At 45.5% G+C, this 22,137-nt stretch overlaps 1 protein-coding gene across 4 annotated transcripts in view; it reads left to right on the top strand.

Moving 5' to 3' along the window:
- Positions 1 to 22,137, top strand: part of OSBPL5 (oxysterol binding protein like 5) — a 217,283-nt gene that overhangs the window by 87,940 nt on the left and 107,206 nt on the right. For all 4 annotated transcript variants that reach the window (XM_077453489.1, XM_077453487.1, XM_077453488.1 and 1 more), the window contains exons 2-3: positions 1,922 to 2,078; positions 11,369 to 11,442. In XM_077453489.1, the coding sequence (XP_077309615.1) occupies positions 1,922 to 2,078; positions 11,369 to 11,442 (231 nt within the window). The remainder of the gene's footprint in view (positions 1 to 1,921; positions 2,079 to 11,368; positions 11,443 to 22,137) is intronic.

Raw genomic sequence — 22,137 nt, forward strand, 5'->3', positions numbered from 1 at the left:
CGATTCGGTTCGTAATAAATAGATTTTCGTACGAATTTGTTAGTACTCGTACATTCGGATTAATTCGAACATCTGAATAGCTAAAAGAACCAAAAATACAATAATTTCGAAATTACGAATAAGCAAACTAACAAACGCGCGAAAATACGAACTTATGAACGGACAAACTTAAGAAAATAAACACCAAAACAGTAAAAGAAACAAAATGAGATCTATAACGAATGATTTGCATTCCTTATTTTCAATCCTTTGTCTGTTGATAATTTCGTATGTTTGTATTTTCATTCCTGTGTTCGTAATTTCGTTTGTTCGTGTTTTCTAATCGTTCTTTTGAATGGACAGTGTAAGTGTATCTTAATACGTATGTTTATAATTTCGTATGTTATTAATTTCGTCTTCTCGAATCGTTCTTCGAATGGGCAGTGTATTAGTGAGTGATGTATCTTACTTAATATCTTTAGCCAATCAGCTTATCCCTTTTGTGTTGGAGTCAGACGGCGTTCCTGAATCTTTTTAGATTCAGTTGAGGAAGAGACGGAGTCTGGTCTGGTGACTGAGGGAGTGGACTGGAGTAAGTACAGGACTTATTAGAAAAGCAAGCATAGGATTATTATTCTTTATTTCCTACAAAAGTACGAATCAACGGAAAAGGCAATCTCACAAAAGTAACAATTACTCAATCACGAGTAGTGTTTAACCCCCTTCCCGACCGCCGCACGCCGATATACGTCGGCAGAATGGCGTGGGTGGGCAAAAAGGCGTGAAGGTACATCTCCTTTAAGATGCGGCATTGTGTGCGCACACACGCCCACCGCGTGCTCCGTGACCACGGGTCCCGTGGACTCGATGTCCGCTGAGTGCCCGCGATCGTGTCACGGGGAGGACATTTCCCCATTCTGCCTAGAGACAGGACAGAGATCACTGCTCCCTGTCATCGGGAGCAGTGATCGCTGTCCTGTGTGTGGAAGCCCATCCCCCCCACAGTTAGAATCACTCCCTAGGACACACTTAACCCCTTGATCGCCCCCTAGTGGTTAACCCCTTCCCTGCCAGTGTCAATTACACAGTATTTTTATAGCACTGATCGCTGTATAAATGACAATGGTCCCAAAATAGTGTTAAAAGAGTCCGATTTGTTCGCCGTAATGTCGCAGTTACAATAAAAATCGGAGATCGCCGCCATTACTAATAAAAAAAAAATTATAATAAAAATGCCATAAATCTATCCCCTATTTTGTAGACGCTACAACTTTTGTGCAAACCAAACAATATACACTTTTTGCGATATATATATATATATATATATATATATAGATATATATTTTTTTTTTTTTTACCAAAAATATGTAAAAGAATACATATCGGCCTAAACTGAGGAAATAAATTAGTTTGTTTATATATTTTTGGGATATTTATTATAGCAAAAATTTAATAATATTGCTTTTTTTCTCAAAATTGTCGCTCTTTTTTTTTTGTTTATAACGCAAAAAAAAATGCAGAGGTGACAAAATACCACCAAAAGAAAGCTCTATTTGTGGGGAAAAACTGATGTAAATTTTGTTTGGGTGCAACGTCGCATGACCGCGCAATTGTCCGTTAAAGCGGCGCAGTGCCGAACCGCAAAAAGTGCTCTGGTCAGGAAGGGGGTAAATCCTTCCAGGGCTGAAGTGGTTAAAGTATAACTTCAGTAAAAGTGAAGACCTTGAAACCTGACATTTGTGAAATAACAGTTCGGTATGCAATGGTCACAGGGGAAGGGCAGGGGGGGGGGGGGGCACAGTGAGAAAATCGATCCATATTTTTTGCACAATGCGTTTTTATTGCTGAACCAAATGTTTTAACGTAACGATTGCCATTAACATTGACATCTCCATCCCTCATTCTATATAATTAATTTCTATGTGATCTCTTCCATTCACAGAAAACCTCGCCAGCGCACACTATGAAGGAGGAAAACTTCCTCCGACGCAGATTCTCCTTGTGTCCGACCGCCATCGCCGCCCAGAAGAATGAGAGCAACAAGCTGACGCGGAATCTCTCTTTTGGACCCGACCATGATATCCATTCTCTGAGCACAGGTGAGTGTGAGGACCTCCAATCCAGTCCTGCAAAGGAACTTTCACCTTTTCACGGAAAATGAAAATGGTGAATTAACTCCAAATATCATGGCCTGCCCCCTCCGGAGTCTGCTGCACATAGCGCCCGTGGTGCCCCGTGCTGCCAGTGTAGTGGTCTGTACATATACATCACAATACACAGCCCCGGAGTCAGTATTCTTCATAATGCTCACACAGGAAAGTGCTCTCTGGTTGGTACAACCAATGAAAAGCACTTTTTTCTTCTGGGACACCTTATTCAGTTGGGCTTCTCATTGGTCAGCAGGGTCACGTGTCTGTACTCAGGGCTGGGACAAGGGGTGGGCAGAAGGGGAAGCTGCCCTGGGCACTGGGATTTCATGTGAGATGGGCGAGGGTGCTGCTAGGAGATTGAGGGGGAGGGGATTTGTGTTGGGAAGTGAAATTTGAGGGGGGGCATGGGGTAAGAATTGCTAGGAGTGGGGATTTACGGGGGATATGTGTTGGGAGGATGGATGGGGTAAGAGGATTTGTGCTAGGAGGGGGGATGGGGGAGGGTTGTGCTAGAAGAGGTGATATGGTGAAGGGGAGAGAAAAATTGTGCTAGGAGAGGAAATATTTGTTGAGGGGGGATTTGTGCTAGGAGGGGTGCTACGAAGAAGGGTGAGGAGAATTGTGCTAAGAGAGGAAATATTTGTTAGGGGGGGAGTTGTGTTAGGAGGTTTTTTTTGGGAGGAGTTGTGCTAGAAGAGGTGCTATGATGGGGGGGGGGGGAGAGAATTGTGTTAGGAGAGGAAATATTTGTTATGGGGGGGGGGGGGGATTTGTGTTGGGATGGTCAATTTTGGAGGGGAGGCAGGGGTAAAAATTGCTAGGAGTGGTGATTTAGGGGGATTTGTGTTGGAAGGGTGGATAGGGGAAGAGGATTTGTGCTAGGAGGAGGGATTTGGGAAAGGGGGTTGTGCTAAGAGTGGTGATACAGTGAAGGGGGAGGAGAATTGTGCTAAGAGAGAAAATATTTCTTGAGCTAGAAGAGGTGCTATAAAATTAGCTAGGAGTGGTGATTTAGGGGGATTTGTGTTGGCAGGGTGGATAGGGAAGAGTATTTGTTCTTTGAGGGGGGAATTTGGGTGTGCTAGAAGAGGTGATATGGTGAAAGGGGGAGGAGAATTGTGCTAACAGAGAAAAATATTTCTTGGGGAGGGATTTATACTGAGTGGGAGAGATTTTTTTTTGGGGGGGGGGGGGGCGCTAGAAGAGATGATATGGTGAAGGGGAGAGGAGAATTGTGCTGGGGGGGGATTTGTGCTAGGAGGGGGGTGGTTTTGGAAGAGTTGTGCTAGAAGAGGTGCTATGATGAAGGGGGGAGGAGAATTGTGCTAGAAGAGGAAATATTTGTTATGGGGGGGGGGATTTGTGTTGGGAGGGGGCAATTTGGGGGGGGTAAAAATTGCTAGGAGTGGTGATTTAGGGGGATTTGTATTGGCAGGGTGGATGGGGAAGAGGATTTGTGCTAGGAGGGGTGACTTTTTTTTTGGGCAAGGGCATTTGTGGTGGGTGGATTTGGGAGATGGGGGCAGAGATGTGTGCTGGGAAGGGGGAAATGTCAGCAGGGGGGGTGGATTTGTACTGGGAGGAGGGGAGATTTATGCTTCGGGAGTAAGCATGCAGATAAGTGCTCGATTTTTTTTTGTGGGGGAATTTTACTAACATATAATGTACATACATCTTGGGGGGAGGGGGGGCGCAGTTTGGAATTTTGCCCCTGGGCTCTAGATGACCTTGTTCCGGCACTGCCTGTAACTATATAACTATATAGCTATGTAACTATATAACTATGTAACTATGTAGTGGGAACATTGATTCGAGTAATCACATTGATCTCTATTAACCTCATGTAACATCCTCCCAGTTTTGTTTTGTCTTCTGCATATCCCCGGCCAAAAGGGGCCAATCGCGCTCTGCCCAAGGGCCCCGGGCCACTAGGGGGCCCCATCAGGGTTGCCAGCCTCAGTAAAATCAGGGACAGTATGGAAAAATCTGTGTTTTTTTTTTTTTTTACATCTGTCTCTGAAATGTCCCTTACCGACATCCTTTTGGTCTAAAAATCCCGAGATTATAGCTGCCCCACCTCTCCAGTACCTTCTCAGCCAATAGAAACACGTGTATACTGTGTGTACATGTATGTGTATACTGTGTAATTGTATACTGTGTGAGTGTGTATACTGTGTGGCCCCATAATCTCTGATTGCCTGGGGGCCCCATAATCCCCTATTGCCCGGGGGCCCCATGAGTTGTCAGTCCGCCCCTGCCGGCCACCCATATATCCTCTCCTCTCTCTCTCGGACCCTCATTCCCTCTCTTAGGTCTGCAGTCTCTGACAGTCCTCTTCAGCATTCCATATTCAGTATGTGGCCCTTTGGTAATGTCGGGGGCCACATCTGAGGCCCCCTTTAGCTCCAAAGTTGACAACTTATATGCTCTATGCATTTTTTTTCCCATTCTATGCTGTAGGCGGCGCTACTTTAGCACGATTTCTAAGCTACAGATCAGTGCGATTTGGATCTCTGATTTCATGGCGGTTTGGGACTTCATTAACAGAAGCCAATGCAAGTCGCAATGACATCACAGAAAAGTGGTGCAGGGCGTTTTTCAAAGTTGCTTCGACTTGAGTCGCAGCGATTTGAACGGTTCCATTGCTGAAAATGGGGTGTGACTTGTCGGTAGGGTGCGATTCTGAACTGTCAAAATGCATGACAAATCGCATTGGTGTGAACGAGGGCTTACACAGAAACAAAATACTAATAATACGCTCGGGGGGGTTTATATTCCATCTGCTGACAATTCAATGCGCATGGAATAGGAAATATCTCATACACAGCTTGGTGGAGACTTTATGTACATCCGTATGACTTTATAACGGTAATATAATAAAATTCTTCTTTATGATACTTTATATTCAGAACATTTTCCAAGTACAAATCACATAAGTAGAAATGGTCTGCTTGTTCTGTAACCAGCATCTGGTAAAGTGGGGGATGGGTCTGTAGCATTATATGATAACTGGGGGGGGGTGGGTCTATAGCATTATATAATAACTGGGGCGATGGGTATTTAGCATTATATGATACGGGGGGGGGGGGGGGGATCTATAGCATTATATGAAAACTGTGTGTGTGTGTGTGTGTGTACGGGGAGGGGGGTCTATAGTGTTATATGAAAACTGGGGGGGGGAGTCTATAGTGTTATATGAAAACTGGGGGAGGGTTCTATAATGTTATATGAAGACTGGGGGAGGTCTATAGTGTTATATGAAAACTGGGGGGGGGGTCTATAGTGTTATATGAAAACTGGGGGGGGGGTCTATAGTGTTATATGAAAACTGGGGGAGGGGGTCTATAGTGTCATATAAAAACTGTGTGTGTGTGTGTACGGGGGGGGGGGGGGTCTATAGTGTTATATGAAAACTAGGTGGGTCTATAATGTTATATGAAAACAGGGGGGGGGTTTATAGTGTTATATGAAAACTAGGGGGTCTATAGTGTTATATGAAAACTGGGGGAGGAGTCTATAGATTTATATGAAAACTGGGGGGGGGGGGGGGCTATAGTGTTATATGAAAACTGGGGGAGGGGGTCTATAGTGTTATATGAAAACTGGGGGAGGGGGTCTATAGTGTTATATGAAAACTAGGGGGGGGTTCTATAGTGTTATATGAAAACTGGGGGAGGGGGCTATAGTGTTATATGAAAACTAGGGGGGGTTCTATAGTGTTATATGAAAACTGGGGGAGGAGTCTATAGATTTATATGAAAACTGGGGGGGGGGGGCTATAGTGTTATATGAAAACTGGGGGAGGGGGTCTATAGTGTTATATGAAAACTGGGGGGGGTCTATAGTGTTATATGAAAACTGGGGGAGGGGGTCTATAGTGTTATATGAAAACTGGGGGAAGGGGGGTCTATAGTGTTATATGAAAACTGGGGAGGGGGTCTATAGTGTTATATGAAAACTGGGAGGGAAGCAGTCAAATGGGGGATGGGTCTATAGCATTATATGAAAACTGTGGGGATGGGTCTATAGTGATGGAAAAAAAGTATTTGAACCCCTGCTGATTTTGTACATTTGCCCAATGAACAATTTGCGCAAAGAAATGATCAGTCTATAATTTTAATGGTCGGTTTATTTTAACAGTGAGAGACAGAATAACAACAAAAATACTTATTTCACTCATTTAAATGCAAATCAATTCATAACTTTTTTGAAATGTGTTTTTCTGGATATTTTTGTTGTTTTTCCGTCTCTCACTGTTAAAATAATAATCTAAAATTATAGACTGATCATTTCTTTGTCAGTGGGGCAAACGTACAAAATCAGCAGGGGATCAAATACTTTTTTCCCTCACTGTATAGTGTTTTATGAAAACTGGGGAAGGGGATCTATAGTTTTCTATGAAAACTAGGGGGGGGGGGGGGTCTATAGTGTTTTATAAAACCTACGGTGGGGTGGATCTACAGGTTTATATGAAAACTGTAGGGATGGGTCAAAAGAGGTTATCTCGCAGTTGCTGGCCCATTTAACTTACACGGTAGAGTTAGACAGGTGGTGCCGCCTGTCATGCCCTGCATGTAGCGTTACAATTGCCATGCTGTGATGCAAAGCATGTGCACTGCTCCAGGTGCATAGCTCCCAACTGTCCCTGATTCTGAGGGACTGTCCCTTATTTGGAGCAATGTCCCTCTGTCCCTCTTTCCTCCTCATTTGTCCCTCATTTTGGTCTGATCCATAGAGTTGTATATAAAATACACTTTTTATCTTTCAAAAAGTGTTTCCCAGGGCTAAACCTTTCATCCAAATTCTAAATTGCTGCATTTGTACATTTTAAATGCCAATATAAAGGAATAGTAGTGGTAAAAAAAAAGTCCCTGTGTATTTAATTAACCTTTTTTTTGCTATTTCTCCTTTAAGGGGGCGTGGCAGGGGGCGTGTCCCGTGCCTTCATACGTTTGTTAGTAGGTGTCCCTCATTCCCATCTCAAAATGTAGGGAGGTATGCAAGTGGCATCATATTTTGTAGGAGGGCAGTCAGGGCTAGGGCTGGTACTATAGGGGAGGGCGGGAGGGACAGCTGCCCTGGGCGGAATGATTTAGTGAGGTAAAAGGGCGCAGTTTGCCAGGTACAACCATGCCAACACAAAATATGCTGCCGGGTGCCGAATGTAACACAGGGGTAGTAAAAACATAAATCTACCACCTGTTTTTACCGCCCTTCCCCCCCCCCCCGACCGCCTATGTGAAAGGAATATTAATGACAAAAATATGTGAAGTCTTCTCTGCAGACTGCAGAGAGAGTTAGAGAGCTCAGCGGATTTCGGGAAGGATCAACAGGTATTTTGTTGAACTTTTCAAACAGATCTAACATAACATTTAGGATTCGCTGCTAAATCTGCCATTCAATCAGAAAAGGTCATTGTTGGGGTTGATTTACCCTTTAACTTTTATACTCTGTGCTCGTTCTGGCTGAGTATCTCAGAAAGCACTGACCCCCCCCCCCCCCCCCCGGGACTGCTAGACAACTCATATTTCCAGGAGAAGGTCAATATTGGCAGCCAACCCTTTATTTTTTTGTACAGATCGGCTAATAATATGCACATTTGTTTCTTTCTCCGCTTCTGAAATGGAGAACAAAAAAGTCTTGAAAAGGTTATATTAAGACATCAGACGGTTCTATTATTAGAAACTGTAGAAGAGTTAACGAAGTCAGCTCTGAATCATCTAATTAAAGGGAACCTGTCATCACCGCCGAGCTGCTGCTGTCTGTTACTATTATGACGGTAAGGAGCTCCATGCGGGATTGTCCTGGTGGACCTTCACCCCATGCGGGTTTGTCCTGGTGGACCTTCACTCCATGCGGGTTTGTTCTGGTGAACCTTCACCCCATACGGGTTTGTCCAGGTGAATCTTCACCCTATGCGGGTTTGTCCTGGTGGACCTTCACCCCATGCGGAATTGTCCAGGTGGACCTTCACCCCATGCGTGTTTGTCCTGGTGGACCTTCACCCCATGCGTGTTTGTCCTGGTGGACCTTCACCCCATGCAGGTTTGTCCAGGTGAATCTTCACCCTATGCGGGTTTGTCCTGGTGGACCTTCACCCCATGCGGGTTTGTCCAGGTGAATCTTCACCCCATGCGGAATTGTCCAGGTGGACCTTCACCCCATGCGGGTTTGTCCTGGTGGACCTTCACCCCATGCGGAATTGTCCAGGTGGACCTTCACCCCATGCGGGTTTGTCCTGGTGGACCTTCACCCCATGCGGAATTGTCCACGTGGACCTTCACCCCATGCGGGTTTGTCCTGGTCGACCTTCACCTCAGGCGGGTTCATCCTTCCAAGCGGACCTCCACCCCTTTTCTTTTTGTCCTCCCTCACAACCCCTACCCCCCCCCCCCCAACGAGCATAAGCGTCAAAACAGTCAGTTAAAGTTTTAATTACAAATAAATATTTCATACATTTACAAAAAAAATGTTTAAAATATTTAAGGCATTATAAAATGCCAATGTATGTGTTTTTACAAATGCTCAATGCACATATCGCAACGTGAACAGACCAAGTAAAATCTATGTCCTTAACCAACTTCAGCTCCGGAAGATTTACCCCCTATCATGACCAGGCCATTTTTTTGCGATACAAGACTGCGTTATTTTAACTGACAATTGCGCTGTTGTGCGACGCTGTAAAATGTTGGACTTTTTCCCCACAAATAGAGCTTTCTTTTGGTGATATTAGATCACCTCTGCGGTTTTTATTTTTTTGTGACAAACAATTTTGGAAAAAAAAAACAACAATATTTTTTGATTTTCTGCTATAAAATATCCAATGTAAAAAAAATGTAAAAAATCAAATTTCTTCATCAATTTAGGCCATTTAGGTATTCTGCTACATGTTAACCACTTCAATACAGGGCACTTTCGCCCCCTTCCTTCCCAGCCCAATTTTCAGCTTTCATCGCTCTAGCGCTTTCAGTGACAATTGCGCGGTCATGCTACACTGTACCCAAATGAAATTTTTATCATTTTGTTTGCACAAATAGAGATTTATTTTGGTGGTATTTATTCACGACTACGTTTTTTATTTTTTGCGATATAAGCGCAAAAAAGCGGAAATTTTGAAAAAAAAACAATATTTTCTTTTTTCTATTTAAAAGAAATCCAATAAAATCAAATTTTGTCATAAATTTAAGCCAAAATGTATTCTGCTACATGTTTTTGGTAAAAAAAATTCCGTTAAGTGTATAATAATTGGTTTGTGTGATCACGGACATATGTACGCAAATGATCATGTACATATGTGTGCAGGTGATCACGTACATATGTGTGCAGATAATCATTGGGACATGTGATTTTAGTGGGACATATGTGGGGGACATGTGTTTTTATTATTAGGGACATGTGTTTTTATTATTTGGGGACATGTATGTTTTGGGGACATGTGTGGGGACATTGTGTTTATACTGTGTGGTGTGTTTACTGTGTGGTGATTTGTGTGTACACTAGACTGATGATCAGTGAGTAAAAAGCTGTAAAAAACAGCTCATACTCACTGATCATCAGCCGGCTGCAGCGATCCGCTCTCCTCTCCTCAGCGATGACTTCTGTGTGAGGAGAGGAGGAGCCGATTGCCTAGCAACCGGCTGTTTGTTTACATCACATGACGGCCGTGATTGGACACGGCCGTCATGTGATCAGGAGGGCCAATCACAGAGCCCTCCTGCCGATCTGAGATGCGCTGTGTCCGGGTGAGACGGGCGCATCGGGATCGCGCCGCTGCGCGGGCACGCGATCCCGCTACTTCTGATGGATGTTCCTGAACGTCCTATCAGGAGTAGACGGCTCCCACCCGGCCGTATATGTGCATTGGCCGGATGGGAAGTGGTTAAAAAGCATATATTGATTGGTTTGCGCAAAAGTTATAGTGTCTACAAATTATGGGATATGTTAATTATTATTTTTTTTTACAAGTAATGTCAGCGATCAGCGACTTATAGCGGGACTGTGATATTGGGGCAGACAAATTGGACACTTGACTGACACTTTGGAAATTTTTTGGGGACCAGTGACACTAATACAGTGATCAGTACTAAAAAATATGCACTGTCACTGTACTAATGACACTGGCTGGGAAGGGGTTAACATCAGGGGAGATCAAAGGATTAAATCTATGCCTAAGCTGTGCTTACTCCCTGTGGGGGAGATGCTTTGACTAGGGGAAGGCAGAGATCTGTGTTCCTGCTTAGCAGAAACACAGGATCAGTACCTTCCCCTCTGACAGAACAACAATCTGCCTTGTTTACCTAGCGCTGGCAGACATAGAGTCTGCGCTACACACCGCTGGGCTCTTGCTGCTTATAACCACAGCAGGAGCGGCGGGCCGGTGGCGCGCACGCGCACACCAGACTCGGGGGCGTCAGATCACGTACACCCTGCACAAGGAGAGAGAGCAGCAGCGGTCTATATTACAGAAGGAAAGTGTCACACTGGATTACTGAACAGATCTAGAAGAAATACACAAAACACACCACCACAGTGATCAGTGCTAAAAAATGTGCACTGTCACTGAGATGCTTTGAATAGGGGAAGGCAGAGATCTGTGTTCCTGCTTAGCAGAAATGCAGGATCAGTACCTTCCCCTCAAACGACAATCTGCCTTGTTTCCCTAGACAGATTGTTGTTCTGCTTCTGTATGGTATAATCGGAGGGCGCTGGCAGACATAGAGTCTATGGTTCAGGCCACTGGGCTCCCCCTGTGTATAACCACAGCAGGAGCGGCGAGGTAAGTAATTCAAGTAGATAATATATATAGAAAAATATTTTTTATTGAAGTATACATAAGATAATACCATGGCAGTTAAAATATGAGCTCTGCTAGGAGAATAAAAACCATTCCAAATACATAAAATGCAAACAGAGAATTATACATGGCATTACATAGCCGAATGTCAGTTGTATAAAATCTTGACACGTTTCGACCCATATAATTAGGGTCTTCTTCAGGGATTTAGTTTGCTGCAAAAGAATGATGTATGTATTTTTTCAGCTATAACTCCCCCCCCCTATCCAATACTAGAAGAAGTTAGGCTCACACCATCGTCACTGGTACTTCTGTAGCAGATACCTGAACCCCCGTTGTACACGATCTGCAAATGTCGCCTCAGATAAATGTAAAACCGCCTGTGATAGACCTTGTTTTTTCTATAGATCAGCGTCATTGTATCTGCTCTGTTCTCTTCTTCTAGGGAGAGACGCCGAGCACATGACGTTACAGATCGTGAAGGATGAAGGCGCGCTGACACCAACCGCCGCTAATAAGGTATCCGATGTTGATGTGAATATTTTATTGTCAATTACTACATACATACCAAACAAAGCAACAGGTTCTCTTTATTGCCCCCCCTTATATACCCACCTTCATTTCACCCCTCCTCCCACCGCTTCATTTAAGCTGTTGGTTGTAAAAGGAAAGTCCAATCAGCTTAAAGTGGAACTTTAGTCATAAAATGAAGTCCTGCAAGATCACTTCAGGCTGGCCCCTTTTGCAGGTACAGCGATATGAAACATTAAAAATAAGTGTCTACACTGTCTAATATAAGGTGACCACATTTACTGTCTAATATAAGGTGACCACATTGACTGTCTAATATAAGGTGACCACATTGACTGTCTAATATAAGGTGACCACATTTTTTTTTAATGAAATCCAGGGACAGTTTTTTATATTTTTTTCAATTGGCAAATGGTAAACTATTTTATAAGTATATTTTCCTCAAATTATATATGCAGTGTATTTGCTATGTGTTTATGGAATTATTGTATGATATATACGTTATTTCTCACATTTTGTCTATGAGATGAAGAAAATATTTTTTTTTTTGAGATATGACTACCAAATGTTATAAATATAAGATAAGAGAAAAAAACTTAGTGCGAAGTTCAGTGGTGCGCTACTTACAGAGTGCAGGGTTCAGGAATCCGTTGTATAAAGAATGCAGGGCTAAGTAGCGCTCAGAAGCGTGCTACATAAAGAATGCAGGGCTAATGAGTGGGCTAAATAAAGAATGCAGGGGTAAGGAGTGCGCTACATAAAGAATGCAGAACTAAGGAGTGCGCTACATAAAGAATGCAGAGCTAAGGAGTGCGCTACATAAAGAATGCAGAGCTAAGTAGCGCTCAGGAGCGTGCTACATAAAGAATGCAGGGCTAATGAGTGGGCTAAATAAAGAATGCAGGGGTAAGGAGTGCGCTACATAAAGAATGCAGAACTAAGGAGTGCACTACATAAAGAATACAGAACTAAGGAGTGTGCTACATAAAGAATGCAGGGCTAAGGAGTGTGCTACATAAAGAATGCAGGGCTAAGGAGTGTGCTACATAAAGAATGCAGGGTTAAGGAGCGTGCTACATAAAGAATGCAGGGTTAAGGAGCGTGCTTCATAAAGAATGCAGGGAGCAGGAGTGCACTATATAAAGAATGCAGGGCTCAGGAGTGCTCTACATAAAGAATGCAGGGATCAGAAGTGTGCTACATAAAGAATGCAGGGCTAAGGAGCGTGCTACATAAAGAATGCAGGGTTAAGGAGCGTGCTACATAAAGAATGCAGGGCGCAGGAGTGCACTACATAAAGAATGCAGGGCGCAGGAGTGCACTACATAAAGAATGCAGGGGCTCAGGAGTGCACTACATAAAGAATGCAGGGATCAGAAGTGTGCTACATAAAGAATGCAGGGCTCATGAGTGCACTACGCAAAGAATGCAGGGCTCAGATGCGCCCATCTATGCAGCCTCACCAGTTGCCATCAATACAGCCTCACTAGTGCCCATCAATGTAGCCTCACCAGTGCCCATCCAATGCAGCCTCACCAGTGCCCATTCATGCAGCCTCCAGACCAGTGCCCATCTATGCAGCCTGACCAGTGCCCATCTATGCAGCCTGACCAGTGCCCATCAATGCAGCCTGACCAGTGCCCATCCAATGCAGCCTGAGCAGTGCCCATCCAATGCAGCCTGACCAGTGCCTATCAATGCAGCCTGGCCAGTGCCCATCCAGTGCAGCCTGAGCAGTGCCCATCCAATGCAGCCTGACCAGTGCCCAGTCAATGCAGCCTCGCCGGTGCCCGTCAGTGCAGCCTCACCACTGCCCAACTATGCAGCCTCACCAGTGCCCATCAATGCAGCCTCACCAGTGCCCATCCCATGCAGTCTCACCAGTGCCCATCCAATGCAACCTCACCAGTGCCCATCAATGCAGCCTCACCAGTGCCCATCAATGCAGCCTCAGCACTACCCATCCAATGCAGCCTTACCAGTGCTCATCTTAGACAGCCTCACCAGTGTCCATCCAATGCAACCTTACCGGTGCCCATTCAATGAAGCCTCACCAGTGCCCATCCAATGAAGCCTCAGCAGTGCCCAGCAATGCAGCGTCACCAGTGCCCATCCATGCAGCCTCACCAGTGCACAGCAATGCAACTTTACCAGTGCCCATCTATGCAGCCTCACCAGTTGCCATCAATACAGCCTCACCAGTGCCCATCAATGTAGTCTCACCAGTGCCAATCCAATGCAGCCTCACCAGTGCCCATCCATGCAGCCTCACCAGTTCCCATCTGTGCAGCCTGACCAGTGCCCATCTATGCAGCCTGACCAGTGCCCATCAATGCAGCCTGACCAGTGCCCATCCGATGCAGCCTGAGCAGTGCCTATCCAATGCAGCCTGACCAGTGCCTATCAATGCAGCCTGACCAGTGCCCATCCAATGCAGCCTGAGCAGTGCCCATCCAATGCAGCCTGACCAGTGGCCAGTCAATGCAGCCTCGCCGGTGCTCATCAGTGCAGCCTCACCACTTCCCAACTATGCAGCCTCACCAGTGCCCATCAACGCAGCCTCACTAGTGCCCATCCCATGCAGTCTCACCAGTGCCCATCCAATGCAACCTCACAAGTGCCCATCAATGCAGCCTCACCAGTGCCCATCAATGCAGCCTCAGTACTACCCATCCAATGCAGCCTTACCAGTGCTCATCTAAGACAGCCTCACCAGTGTCCATCCAATGCATCCTCACCGGTGCCCATTCAATGAAGCCTCACCAGTGCCCATCCAATGAAGCCTCAGCAGTGCCCAGCAATGCAGTGTCACCAGTGCCCATCCATGCAGCCTCACCAGTGCACAGCAATGCAACTTTACCAGTGCCCATCTATGCAGCCTCACCAGTGCCCATTGAGAACAGCTTTGTCAGTGCCCAGCAATGCAGTCTCACCAATGCCCATCCAATGCAGTCTCACCAGTGCCCATGCAATGCAGCCTCACCTGTGCCCAGTAACGCAGCCTCACCAATGCCCATCTATGCAGCCTTGCCAGTGCCCATCAAAGCAGCCTCACCAGTGCCCATCTATGCAGCCTCACCAATGCCCATCTATGCAGCCTCGCCAGTGCCCATCAAAGCAGCCTCACCAGTGCCAATCAATGAAGCCTCACTAGTGCCCATCTATGCAGCTTCACTAGTGCCCATCTATGCAGCCTCACTAGTGCCCATCTATGCAGCCCCTCCAGTGCCCAGCAATGCAGCCTCACCAGTGCCTAGCAATGCAGCCTCACCAGTGCCCAACAATGCAGCCTCACCAATGCCCATCTATGCAGCCTCACCAGTGCCCATTCAATGAAGCCTCACCAGTGCCCATCTATGCAGCTTCACCACAGCCCATCCAATTAGAGTTGCCACCTCATCCCTTTAAACCTGAACACATATGAATTCCACAGGTTCTGAGGCTAATTTAATACAGATAAGGCACCAAGCGAGTTTAAAGGGTCACTAAAGGAATTTTTTATTTTTTTTAAATAACAAACATGCTATACTTACCTCTACTGTGCAGCTCCATTTTGCACAGAGTGGTCTGGAATCTGGTCTTCTGGGGTCCCTTGGCGGCTGTCTCAGCTCCATCCCACAAGGACTCCACAACTTCATGCAAGCTCCCTCACATGATGTGGAGTACTTGTGGGAGCGCGCTCCCATGATACAGCTGGTGGCCGTAGCCGCTCACTGTATCACTCTGCCCCCGCCCCCCGTCACGCCGCGTCATTGAATGTGATTGACAGCCATGCGAGCCAATGGCTGTGCTGCTTTTAATCCATCCACTCTAGCCAATTAACGGCCAGGGTGAGCGGCGAAGAGGACATAGGGGGCGAGCGCGGGACTTTCGCGAGGTCAGGTAAGTAAAACGAGGGAGATGGGGGGTCGGCACTGTCGGATGTTTTTTCACCTTAATGCATAGAATGCATTAAGCTGAAAAAACTTTTACTTTTACAAACCCCTTTAATTACCGTATATACTCGAGTATAGGTCGATCTGAATATAAGCCGAGGCCCCTAATTTACCACAAAAAAATGGTAAAACGTATTGACTCGAGTATAAGCCGGGGGTGGGAAATGCAGCAGCTACTTTAAGTGGCAAAGAGGGTCAACAATGCCCATCTGCAGCTCAGCTGCATGTCTCACTGTGTCTATTTCATGCCTCCCTGTGTCCTGTGCAGATCTGCCTACCTCACTCTGTCCTGTTTATGCCTCCCTGTGTCCTGTGCAGATCTGCCTACCTCACTGTGTCCTGTGCAGATCTGCCTACCTCACTGTGTCCTGTGTATACCTCCCTGTGTCCATTGCAGCCTACCTGTGCTAATCTTCATCCTTTGTGTCCTGTGCATGCCTCTGTGTGCCCATCTGCAGCCACCGATCAGCATGTCATAAAAACATACGGCGGCCATTCCAGTATTCAAAAGCCGCGCCTCCTTTTTCGTCTGTGATAGGCAGAACACTCAATTTCCCAGCAGTCAGTTTTCAGCCTATCACGGACATCCCCTCATCCTCGTCTGAGGTATGAGGATGAGGGGATGTCCGTGATAGGCTGAAAACTGACTGCTGGGAAATTGAGTGTTCTGCCTATCAGACGAGGAGGAGGCGCGGCTTTTAAATGCTGGAATGGCCGCTGTATGTTTTTATGACACGCTGGCCACCGTCTGTCTACATGACATGCCTGATCAGGTAGGCAGACGGCGGTGACTCGAGTATAAGCCGAGGGGGCACTTTCAGCCTAAAAAAAGGGCTGAAAATCTCGGCTTATACTCGAGTATATACAGTACCACCTTTATCAGAAACAGAAACGGTGTAATTAATATGTGTTTGGTTTTAAAGGGATGAAGTGGCAACCCTACATCCAATGCAGGCAGCCTCACCAGTGCCCATCCATTGCAGCCTCACCAGTGCCCATCCTATGCAGCCTCACCTGCGCCCATCCAATGCAGCCTGCCAGTGCCCAGCAATACAGCCTCATCTGTTCCCATCTATGCAACCTCACAAGTGCCCAGCAATGCAGCCTAACCAGTTCCCATCAATGCAGCCTCGCCAGTGCCCATCCAATGCAGCCTGACCAGTGCCCATCCAATGCAGCCTGACCAATGCCTATCCAATGCAGCCTCATCAGCTCCCATCCAATGCAGCCTGACCAGTGCCCAGTTCTAATATACAGTATAAAATATAGTTTGTAGATGCTATAACTTTCACACAAACCAATCAATATACACTTATTGGTTATTACATTTTTTTTCGACAGGCATGTAGCAGGATATATTTTGGCCAAAATTTATGAAGAAATTTGATTTTCTTTTTTATTATTGTATATGTTTTATAGCAGATATATAGCAATTTTATTTTATTTTTTTCAATGTTATTTTTTTTTTTGCAAAATAAAACAAAAAACAGTGGTGATCAAATACCACCAGAAGAATGTTCTACACAGTGTTGTATAACCACGCAATTACCAGTTGAAGTAGCGCAGTGCTAATTAGCAAACAATGGCCTGGCCATGAAATGGGTAAAACCTTCCGAAGATCAAGTGGATAAAGAAGACAGAAAATGTTTTTATGAAGATCCTGGAAGGAGGTGTTCTATATATTGTGTACTGGGGAAGAGGGTCCATGACAGATTATTTATATATTTTATTTAGTAATCTGTGGATGTGATCAGGATTAAAAAAAAAGGCATTTTGTAATTTAGTGTCAGTGTCAGTTAGTGTCTATTGTGTTTTAGATAGGATAAAAAAAGCAAAATCCACACTGTTGATTCTGGGCCCTACTGCAGGTACAGACAAAAAATAACATGATGGCAGACGCAGCCAGGACAGCGGCTTTTGGAGGGGACTGCAGGGTGGCCTCTTCCTTACTGATTATGGGCCCTTGGCATTTGAGAGAGCAGATCATTCTCTAATGATGGACAACCACGTGATGAATGCTGAGGGCGATGCTTGGGTTAATTCTCTGAATAAGGACACTTCTTTTAGAGTGGATGGAGAGGTGTAATATTAATCTTGTACAGGTTAGTGGTCGGAGGGAGTATGATGGCCCTCCTGCAGACTGGGTTGGAGAGGCTCCTTCGCTTGGGATAAAAATATTTATCAACAATCTCCCTCAAGAGATCTATGAAGATAAATTAATTCCACCTTTTCAGGTTGCTGGAGCATTGTATGAGTTTGCCTCATAGACTGTTGTAGACTATTGTGGGACAGTCTGAACTGGGGTTTGTTATGTGTGTCTCTCCCATTGTGTGCCTCCTAGGTGTGAATTCCCATGGTTAATTGAGTCACCGATTGTTTCTGTCTGTCTGATCATCTCTTTGAAATGTGATTAATATTGTGACCACTTTACATTGTGGGATGTTATATGTTGATTAGCTTACCGTTTAATTAGATGATATTTATGTTGGCTGTTCCTTTATGTTAATTATCTTACTGTTTGCATAACGTGATCAAATTCATATCTAATTTTGTGTGGTATATATATATATTCTGTGTGAGTTTACAATAAAGTGGGTTCCAGTTAGCATCTAAGCTAGTGTTGCCTAGTCTTGTGTGCTGTCTGAAACCATGAATCAGACCGAGAGAGAAGTACAGTTAAATCACACTTGTTTAATAATAAAAGTAAATAGAACAAATGTAGTCAAAACATAGCCAAAGTTTGGTAACTGGAACAGGTAGTCAGATAAGCCAGAAAGTCAGGAGGCCAGGAATCAGTGCAGTGGAACAGCAAGCAGGATCTGGAGCCAGAAGCAATGTCAGGCAAGCAAGTCTTTAACAGGAGCGCAGGAGAAAGTCTCTGTGATGTTGACCAAGGGGAAGGCAGAGATCATCTGGGCTGGATGGCTTAAGTAAGCCTGACTGACGAGCAGGATATCATCAACATGTGAGTCACTGTGGAGAGATAGGAGCTGGCAATTAGCCGACAGCTGAGTGGCCAGCTCAGAGAAGGAAGGATTGAGCCCAGCCCTGACAGGTGCTCAGCGATAATATCCGGTTCCTGGTTCCAGACTAGAGCAAGCTATATCTAGACAGAAGCACCCAAACTGGATGCTGGACAGTTCCGTCACATTTGGTGGCAAGTCGTCGGATACTTCCTGTAGTCTAGGACATCCAAACCACCTCCGGGATCTGAGGTCCGGTTAGCAGAAGAGGAGAGGAAGCTAGCTGCCATGGAAGAGGAATTTGTCAGGAAACTACAAGAGATGCACCTACAGCACAGAGGACCAGTGCCAATGCAGATCCTACTGATGGTATGACTCTGTCTGGTGGCAACTCTGGAAGAAATAGCTGGACCGAGAGCAGCGCTGCCAGGGAAAAATGTTCCTCTTTTCAGGAAAAGTACTGGTTGCAGTATGAAGTGCTGTTATTGGGGGAACAACCGCACATGGAGTGGACAGCTGAGTTAAACAGGCTGGTCCGGGCAGACATGCGGCTGGACGAGAGCTACAGAGTCCTCCGGTGGCATGTAGCCCAAGTGTGCCCTCGGACAGCCCGACAGAGGGCTTTGGCTATGGCAGCCTGGGGCTATTGTATGGGAGGCTGTTACAGGACCCTGACTTTGTGACCGATCTGAAGTGGTATTTGGAAAATGCGTGGATTACAGAGAACAGATGCTAAGCATCTCGGAAGTGCGCTGGGCACAGGAAGATTTGAAGTTTCTAGTTGTTCAGAAATGAGAGCTGGAAATTTTCTTCAGACAGCTGCTAGACTCTGCTCAGCAGCAGGGCTGGGCTCCCTTTGCCTGGGACTATCAGGAAGTACCAGCCGACAGCTCTGAAATCCCGGCTGAAGTGTCGGTAATGGGGCAGAGTGACAGTGTGCTTTGCCAACCTCCATCTATGGAAGCGGAGCTCTTATGGTGGATGCCGCAAGTGTTGACTCACCTTGTTCAACCTGTTTCTGCACAGGATGAGCTTTGAAGGAGGAATACATCTGTCCAGCAGCCAGATGAGGGTACAGAAGATGGAGCAGCCGGCTCATCTCTGCAGTGGCAGTTCAAAGACCTGGGAGAGGAGATAGTGAACCTCCACCAGTTCCAGAGACTGGGGAGTTATTAGAACTTTTCTGCTGAGGAGGAACAACCCAGTGAACCTCCAGCAGAGGAGCTGGCATCAAGGCAGAGCACTGTAGACCTCTGCCCCACACCTGCAGCAGTTCCGGAGACCCAGGGTGAGAAGGTGGCAGTTCTTCTTCCCCAGCAGAAGTCAGAGATGCAGGGAGGGGAGGAAGCCGTTCCCCCTCCCCAGCAGCAGGCCAAGGACCAGGGGGTGGAGTTGCTTGTCCTCCCTCCCCAACAGAAGATCCACAGTCCAGGAGCAGAGGAAGCTCTCCTCCGTCCCCAACAGTCAGCCAGAGCAGAGGAACCGTCTTCCCTCCTCAGCAAAGATCCATGTACCTGGGAGACAATACCAGAGAAATATTATCCCAGCAGGTAGATGAGAGTACGGGAGATGGAGCATCCGGCTCATCTTCCCAACGGCAGTACAAGGACTCGGAAGAGGAGGAAGCCGTCCTCACTTCCTAGTGACATATCCACAGCCATGATAAGGAGGTGGTTGTCCTCCCTCCCCAGCAGCAGATCCACAGTCTGGGAGTGGAGGAAGCCGGCCTCACTCCCCAACAGTTAGCTAGAACAGATGATGTGGGGTCCCCAGTTGAAGCGCTGGCAACAGGGCAGAGCCCTGCTGGCCTCTGCTTAGCACCTACAGTGTATCCACGGTTTCAGTGAAGCGGGCAGTTGGTCCCTCTCCCCAGCAGCAGACCAGGCCCTGGGATAGTAAAGACCCCCCAGCTGAAGCGCTAGCAGCCAGACAGATTCCACAACCTCTGTCCTACACCTATCGATGACAACTATTCCTTGCGACCAAGAATGGAGATCATGTGGACCGACTATGTGGGTTCACTCTGCCCAACTAACGCATGTCCAGACCAGGTGGAGGTCTGAGACCTGGTTAGTCTACTTTGGATCGGGGAGTAATGTGACAAACCCAAACGGGACAAGCGCATTTGGAGGGGGCTGCAGGGTGGCCCATACTGACTATGGGCCCTGGCTTTTAAGAGAGCAGATCATTCTCTAATGATGGACAATGACATGATGAATGCTGAGAGCAAGGTTTGGATAAATTCTCTCAATAAGGAAAATAAAGCTATCCTTCTGGAGTAGATGGAAAGGTGTACTATTAATTTTGTACAGGTTAATGGTCAGTGGGAATATAGTAGCCTTCATGCAGACTGGGTTGGAGAGGCTCCTTCACTTGGGACAGAAACATTTATCAACAATATCCCTGAAAAGATCTATGAAGATAAATCTATTCTACCTTTTCAGACTGCTGTAACATTGTATGAGTTTGTCTCATAGACTGTTGTAGACTATTGCCGGACAGTCTGAGGTGGGGGATCTCCCCCATTGTGTGCTTCCTACAAATTCCTCCTATGAATTCCCATTGTTAATTGATTTCTATCTGTCTTGTCTGATCAGCTCTTCGAGATGTGATTAATATTGTGACTATTTTACATTATGGGATGTTATATGTTTATGTTGATTAGCTTACTGTTTACTTATTGCCTAGTTTACACTGAGCGGAACGGTTCATGTCGGTACAGTTTGGGAGGGTTAGAATGGTTCTGCCTATTCAGGTGAGCGTTTCCACTGCAAGTCGGACCACCAGGGGCCATACGGGGCTTAGAAAAAATGCCTTTGACTTGAGCATTGACGTTTGTTCTGTCCACCAATCAGTGGAATGTATTGTGTGATGCCAATAGCTCCACCCTAACCGTACCGTACCATTTTCTATGGCCCCACATCTGAAGCAGGACCATGAATGGTGCGGTATGGTTCGGTTTTATGGGCCGTTTTCATAATGTAAACACTCAAAATAGCGTACCGTACCGAACCAATCCGAACCACTCCGCTCAGTGGAAACGAGGCATTAGAGGATGTTTATGTTGGCTGTTCCTTATAGCTATGTTAATTATCTTACTGTTTGCAAAATGTGATCAAACTCTTATCTGTGAGTGTGAGTTTACAATAAAGTGAGTTCCCGTTTGCATCTAAGCTAGTGTTGCCTAGTCTTCAGTGATGAGCTAAAATACCGGCTTCCTGGGTCCAGACTGGAGGAAGCTATATCTTAACGAACACACCCAAGCTGGGTACTGGACGGTTCTGTCACAAACATACATATTTGTGATATCGCTGTGATCGTCAGGAGCAGGAGAATTTACTTTGGGTTGTTCCTTGGTGGTAGATTACGGTAAAAAAATACACAGCTACATTAAAAAAAATATATATATATATTTTTTTTTTTTTTTTTACTATTTTGTGCCAGTTGTACTTTCATAATAAAACAAAGTCAGGAAATAGCCATTACTATTTACTACCAAATGAAAGCCAAATTTTTCTTGAAAAAAAAAAACTAGGTATAACCTGGATACATTAAGTAGTTGCAATGATATCTACAGATTTACTAACACATGTCAAAGTTGCAAAACTATGTTCAGACATTGAGGTTTGTTTTACCCTCCGTCATGAAGGGGTTAAAAAAGAACTACAAATTACCAAAAAAATGTGGTCTTCATTAATGTCATATAATATATATATATATATATATATATATATATATATATATATATATATATATAAAAGAGGAAAAGCCGCGCTTATCAAAAA

This window comes from Lithobates pipiens, unplaced genomic scaffold (assembly GCF_037356315.1).
Source record: "Lithobates pipiens isolate NorthernLeopardFrog02 unplaced genomic scaffold, aLitPip1_a1.2 Scaffold_24, whole genome shotgun sequence".
Taxonomy (NCBI): domain Eukaryota; kingdom Metazoa; phylum Chordata; class Amphibia; order Anura; family Ranidae; genus Lithobates; species Lithobates pipiens.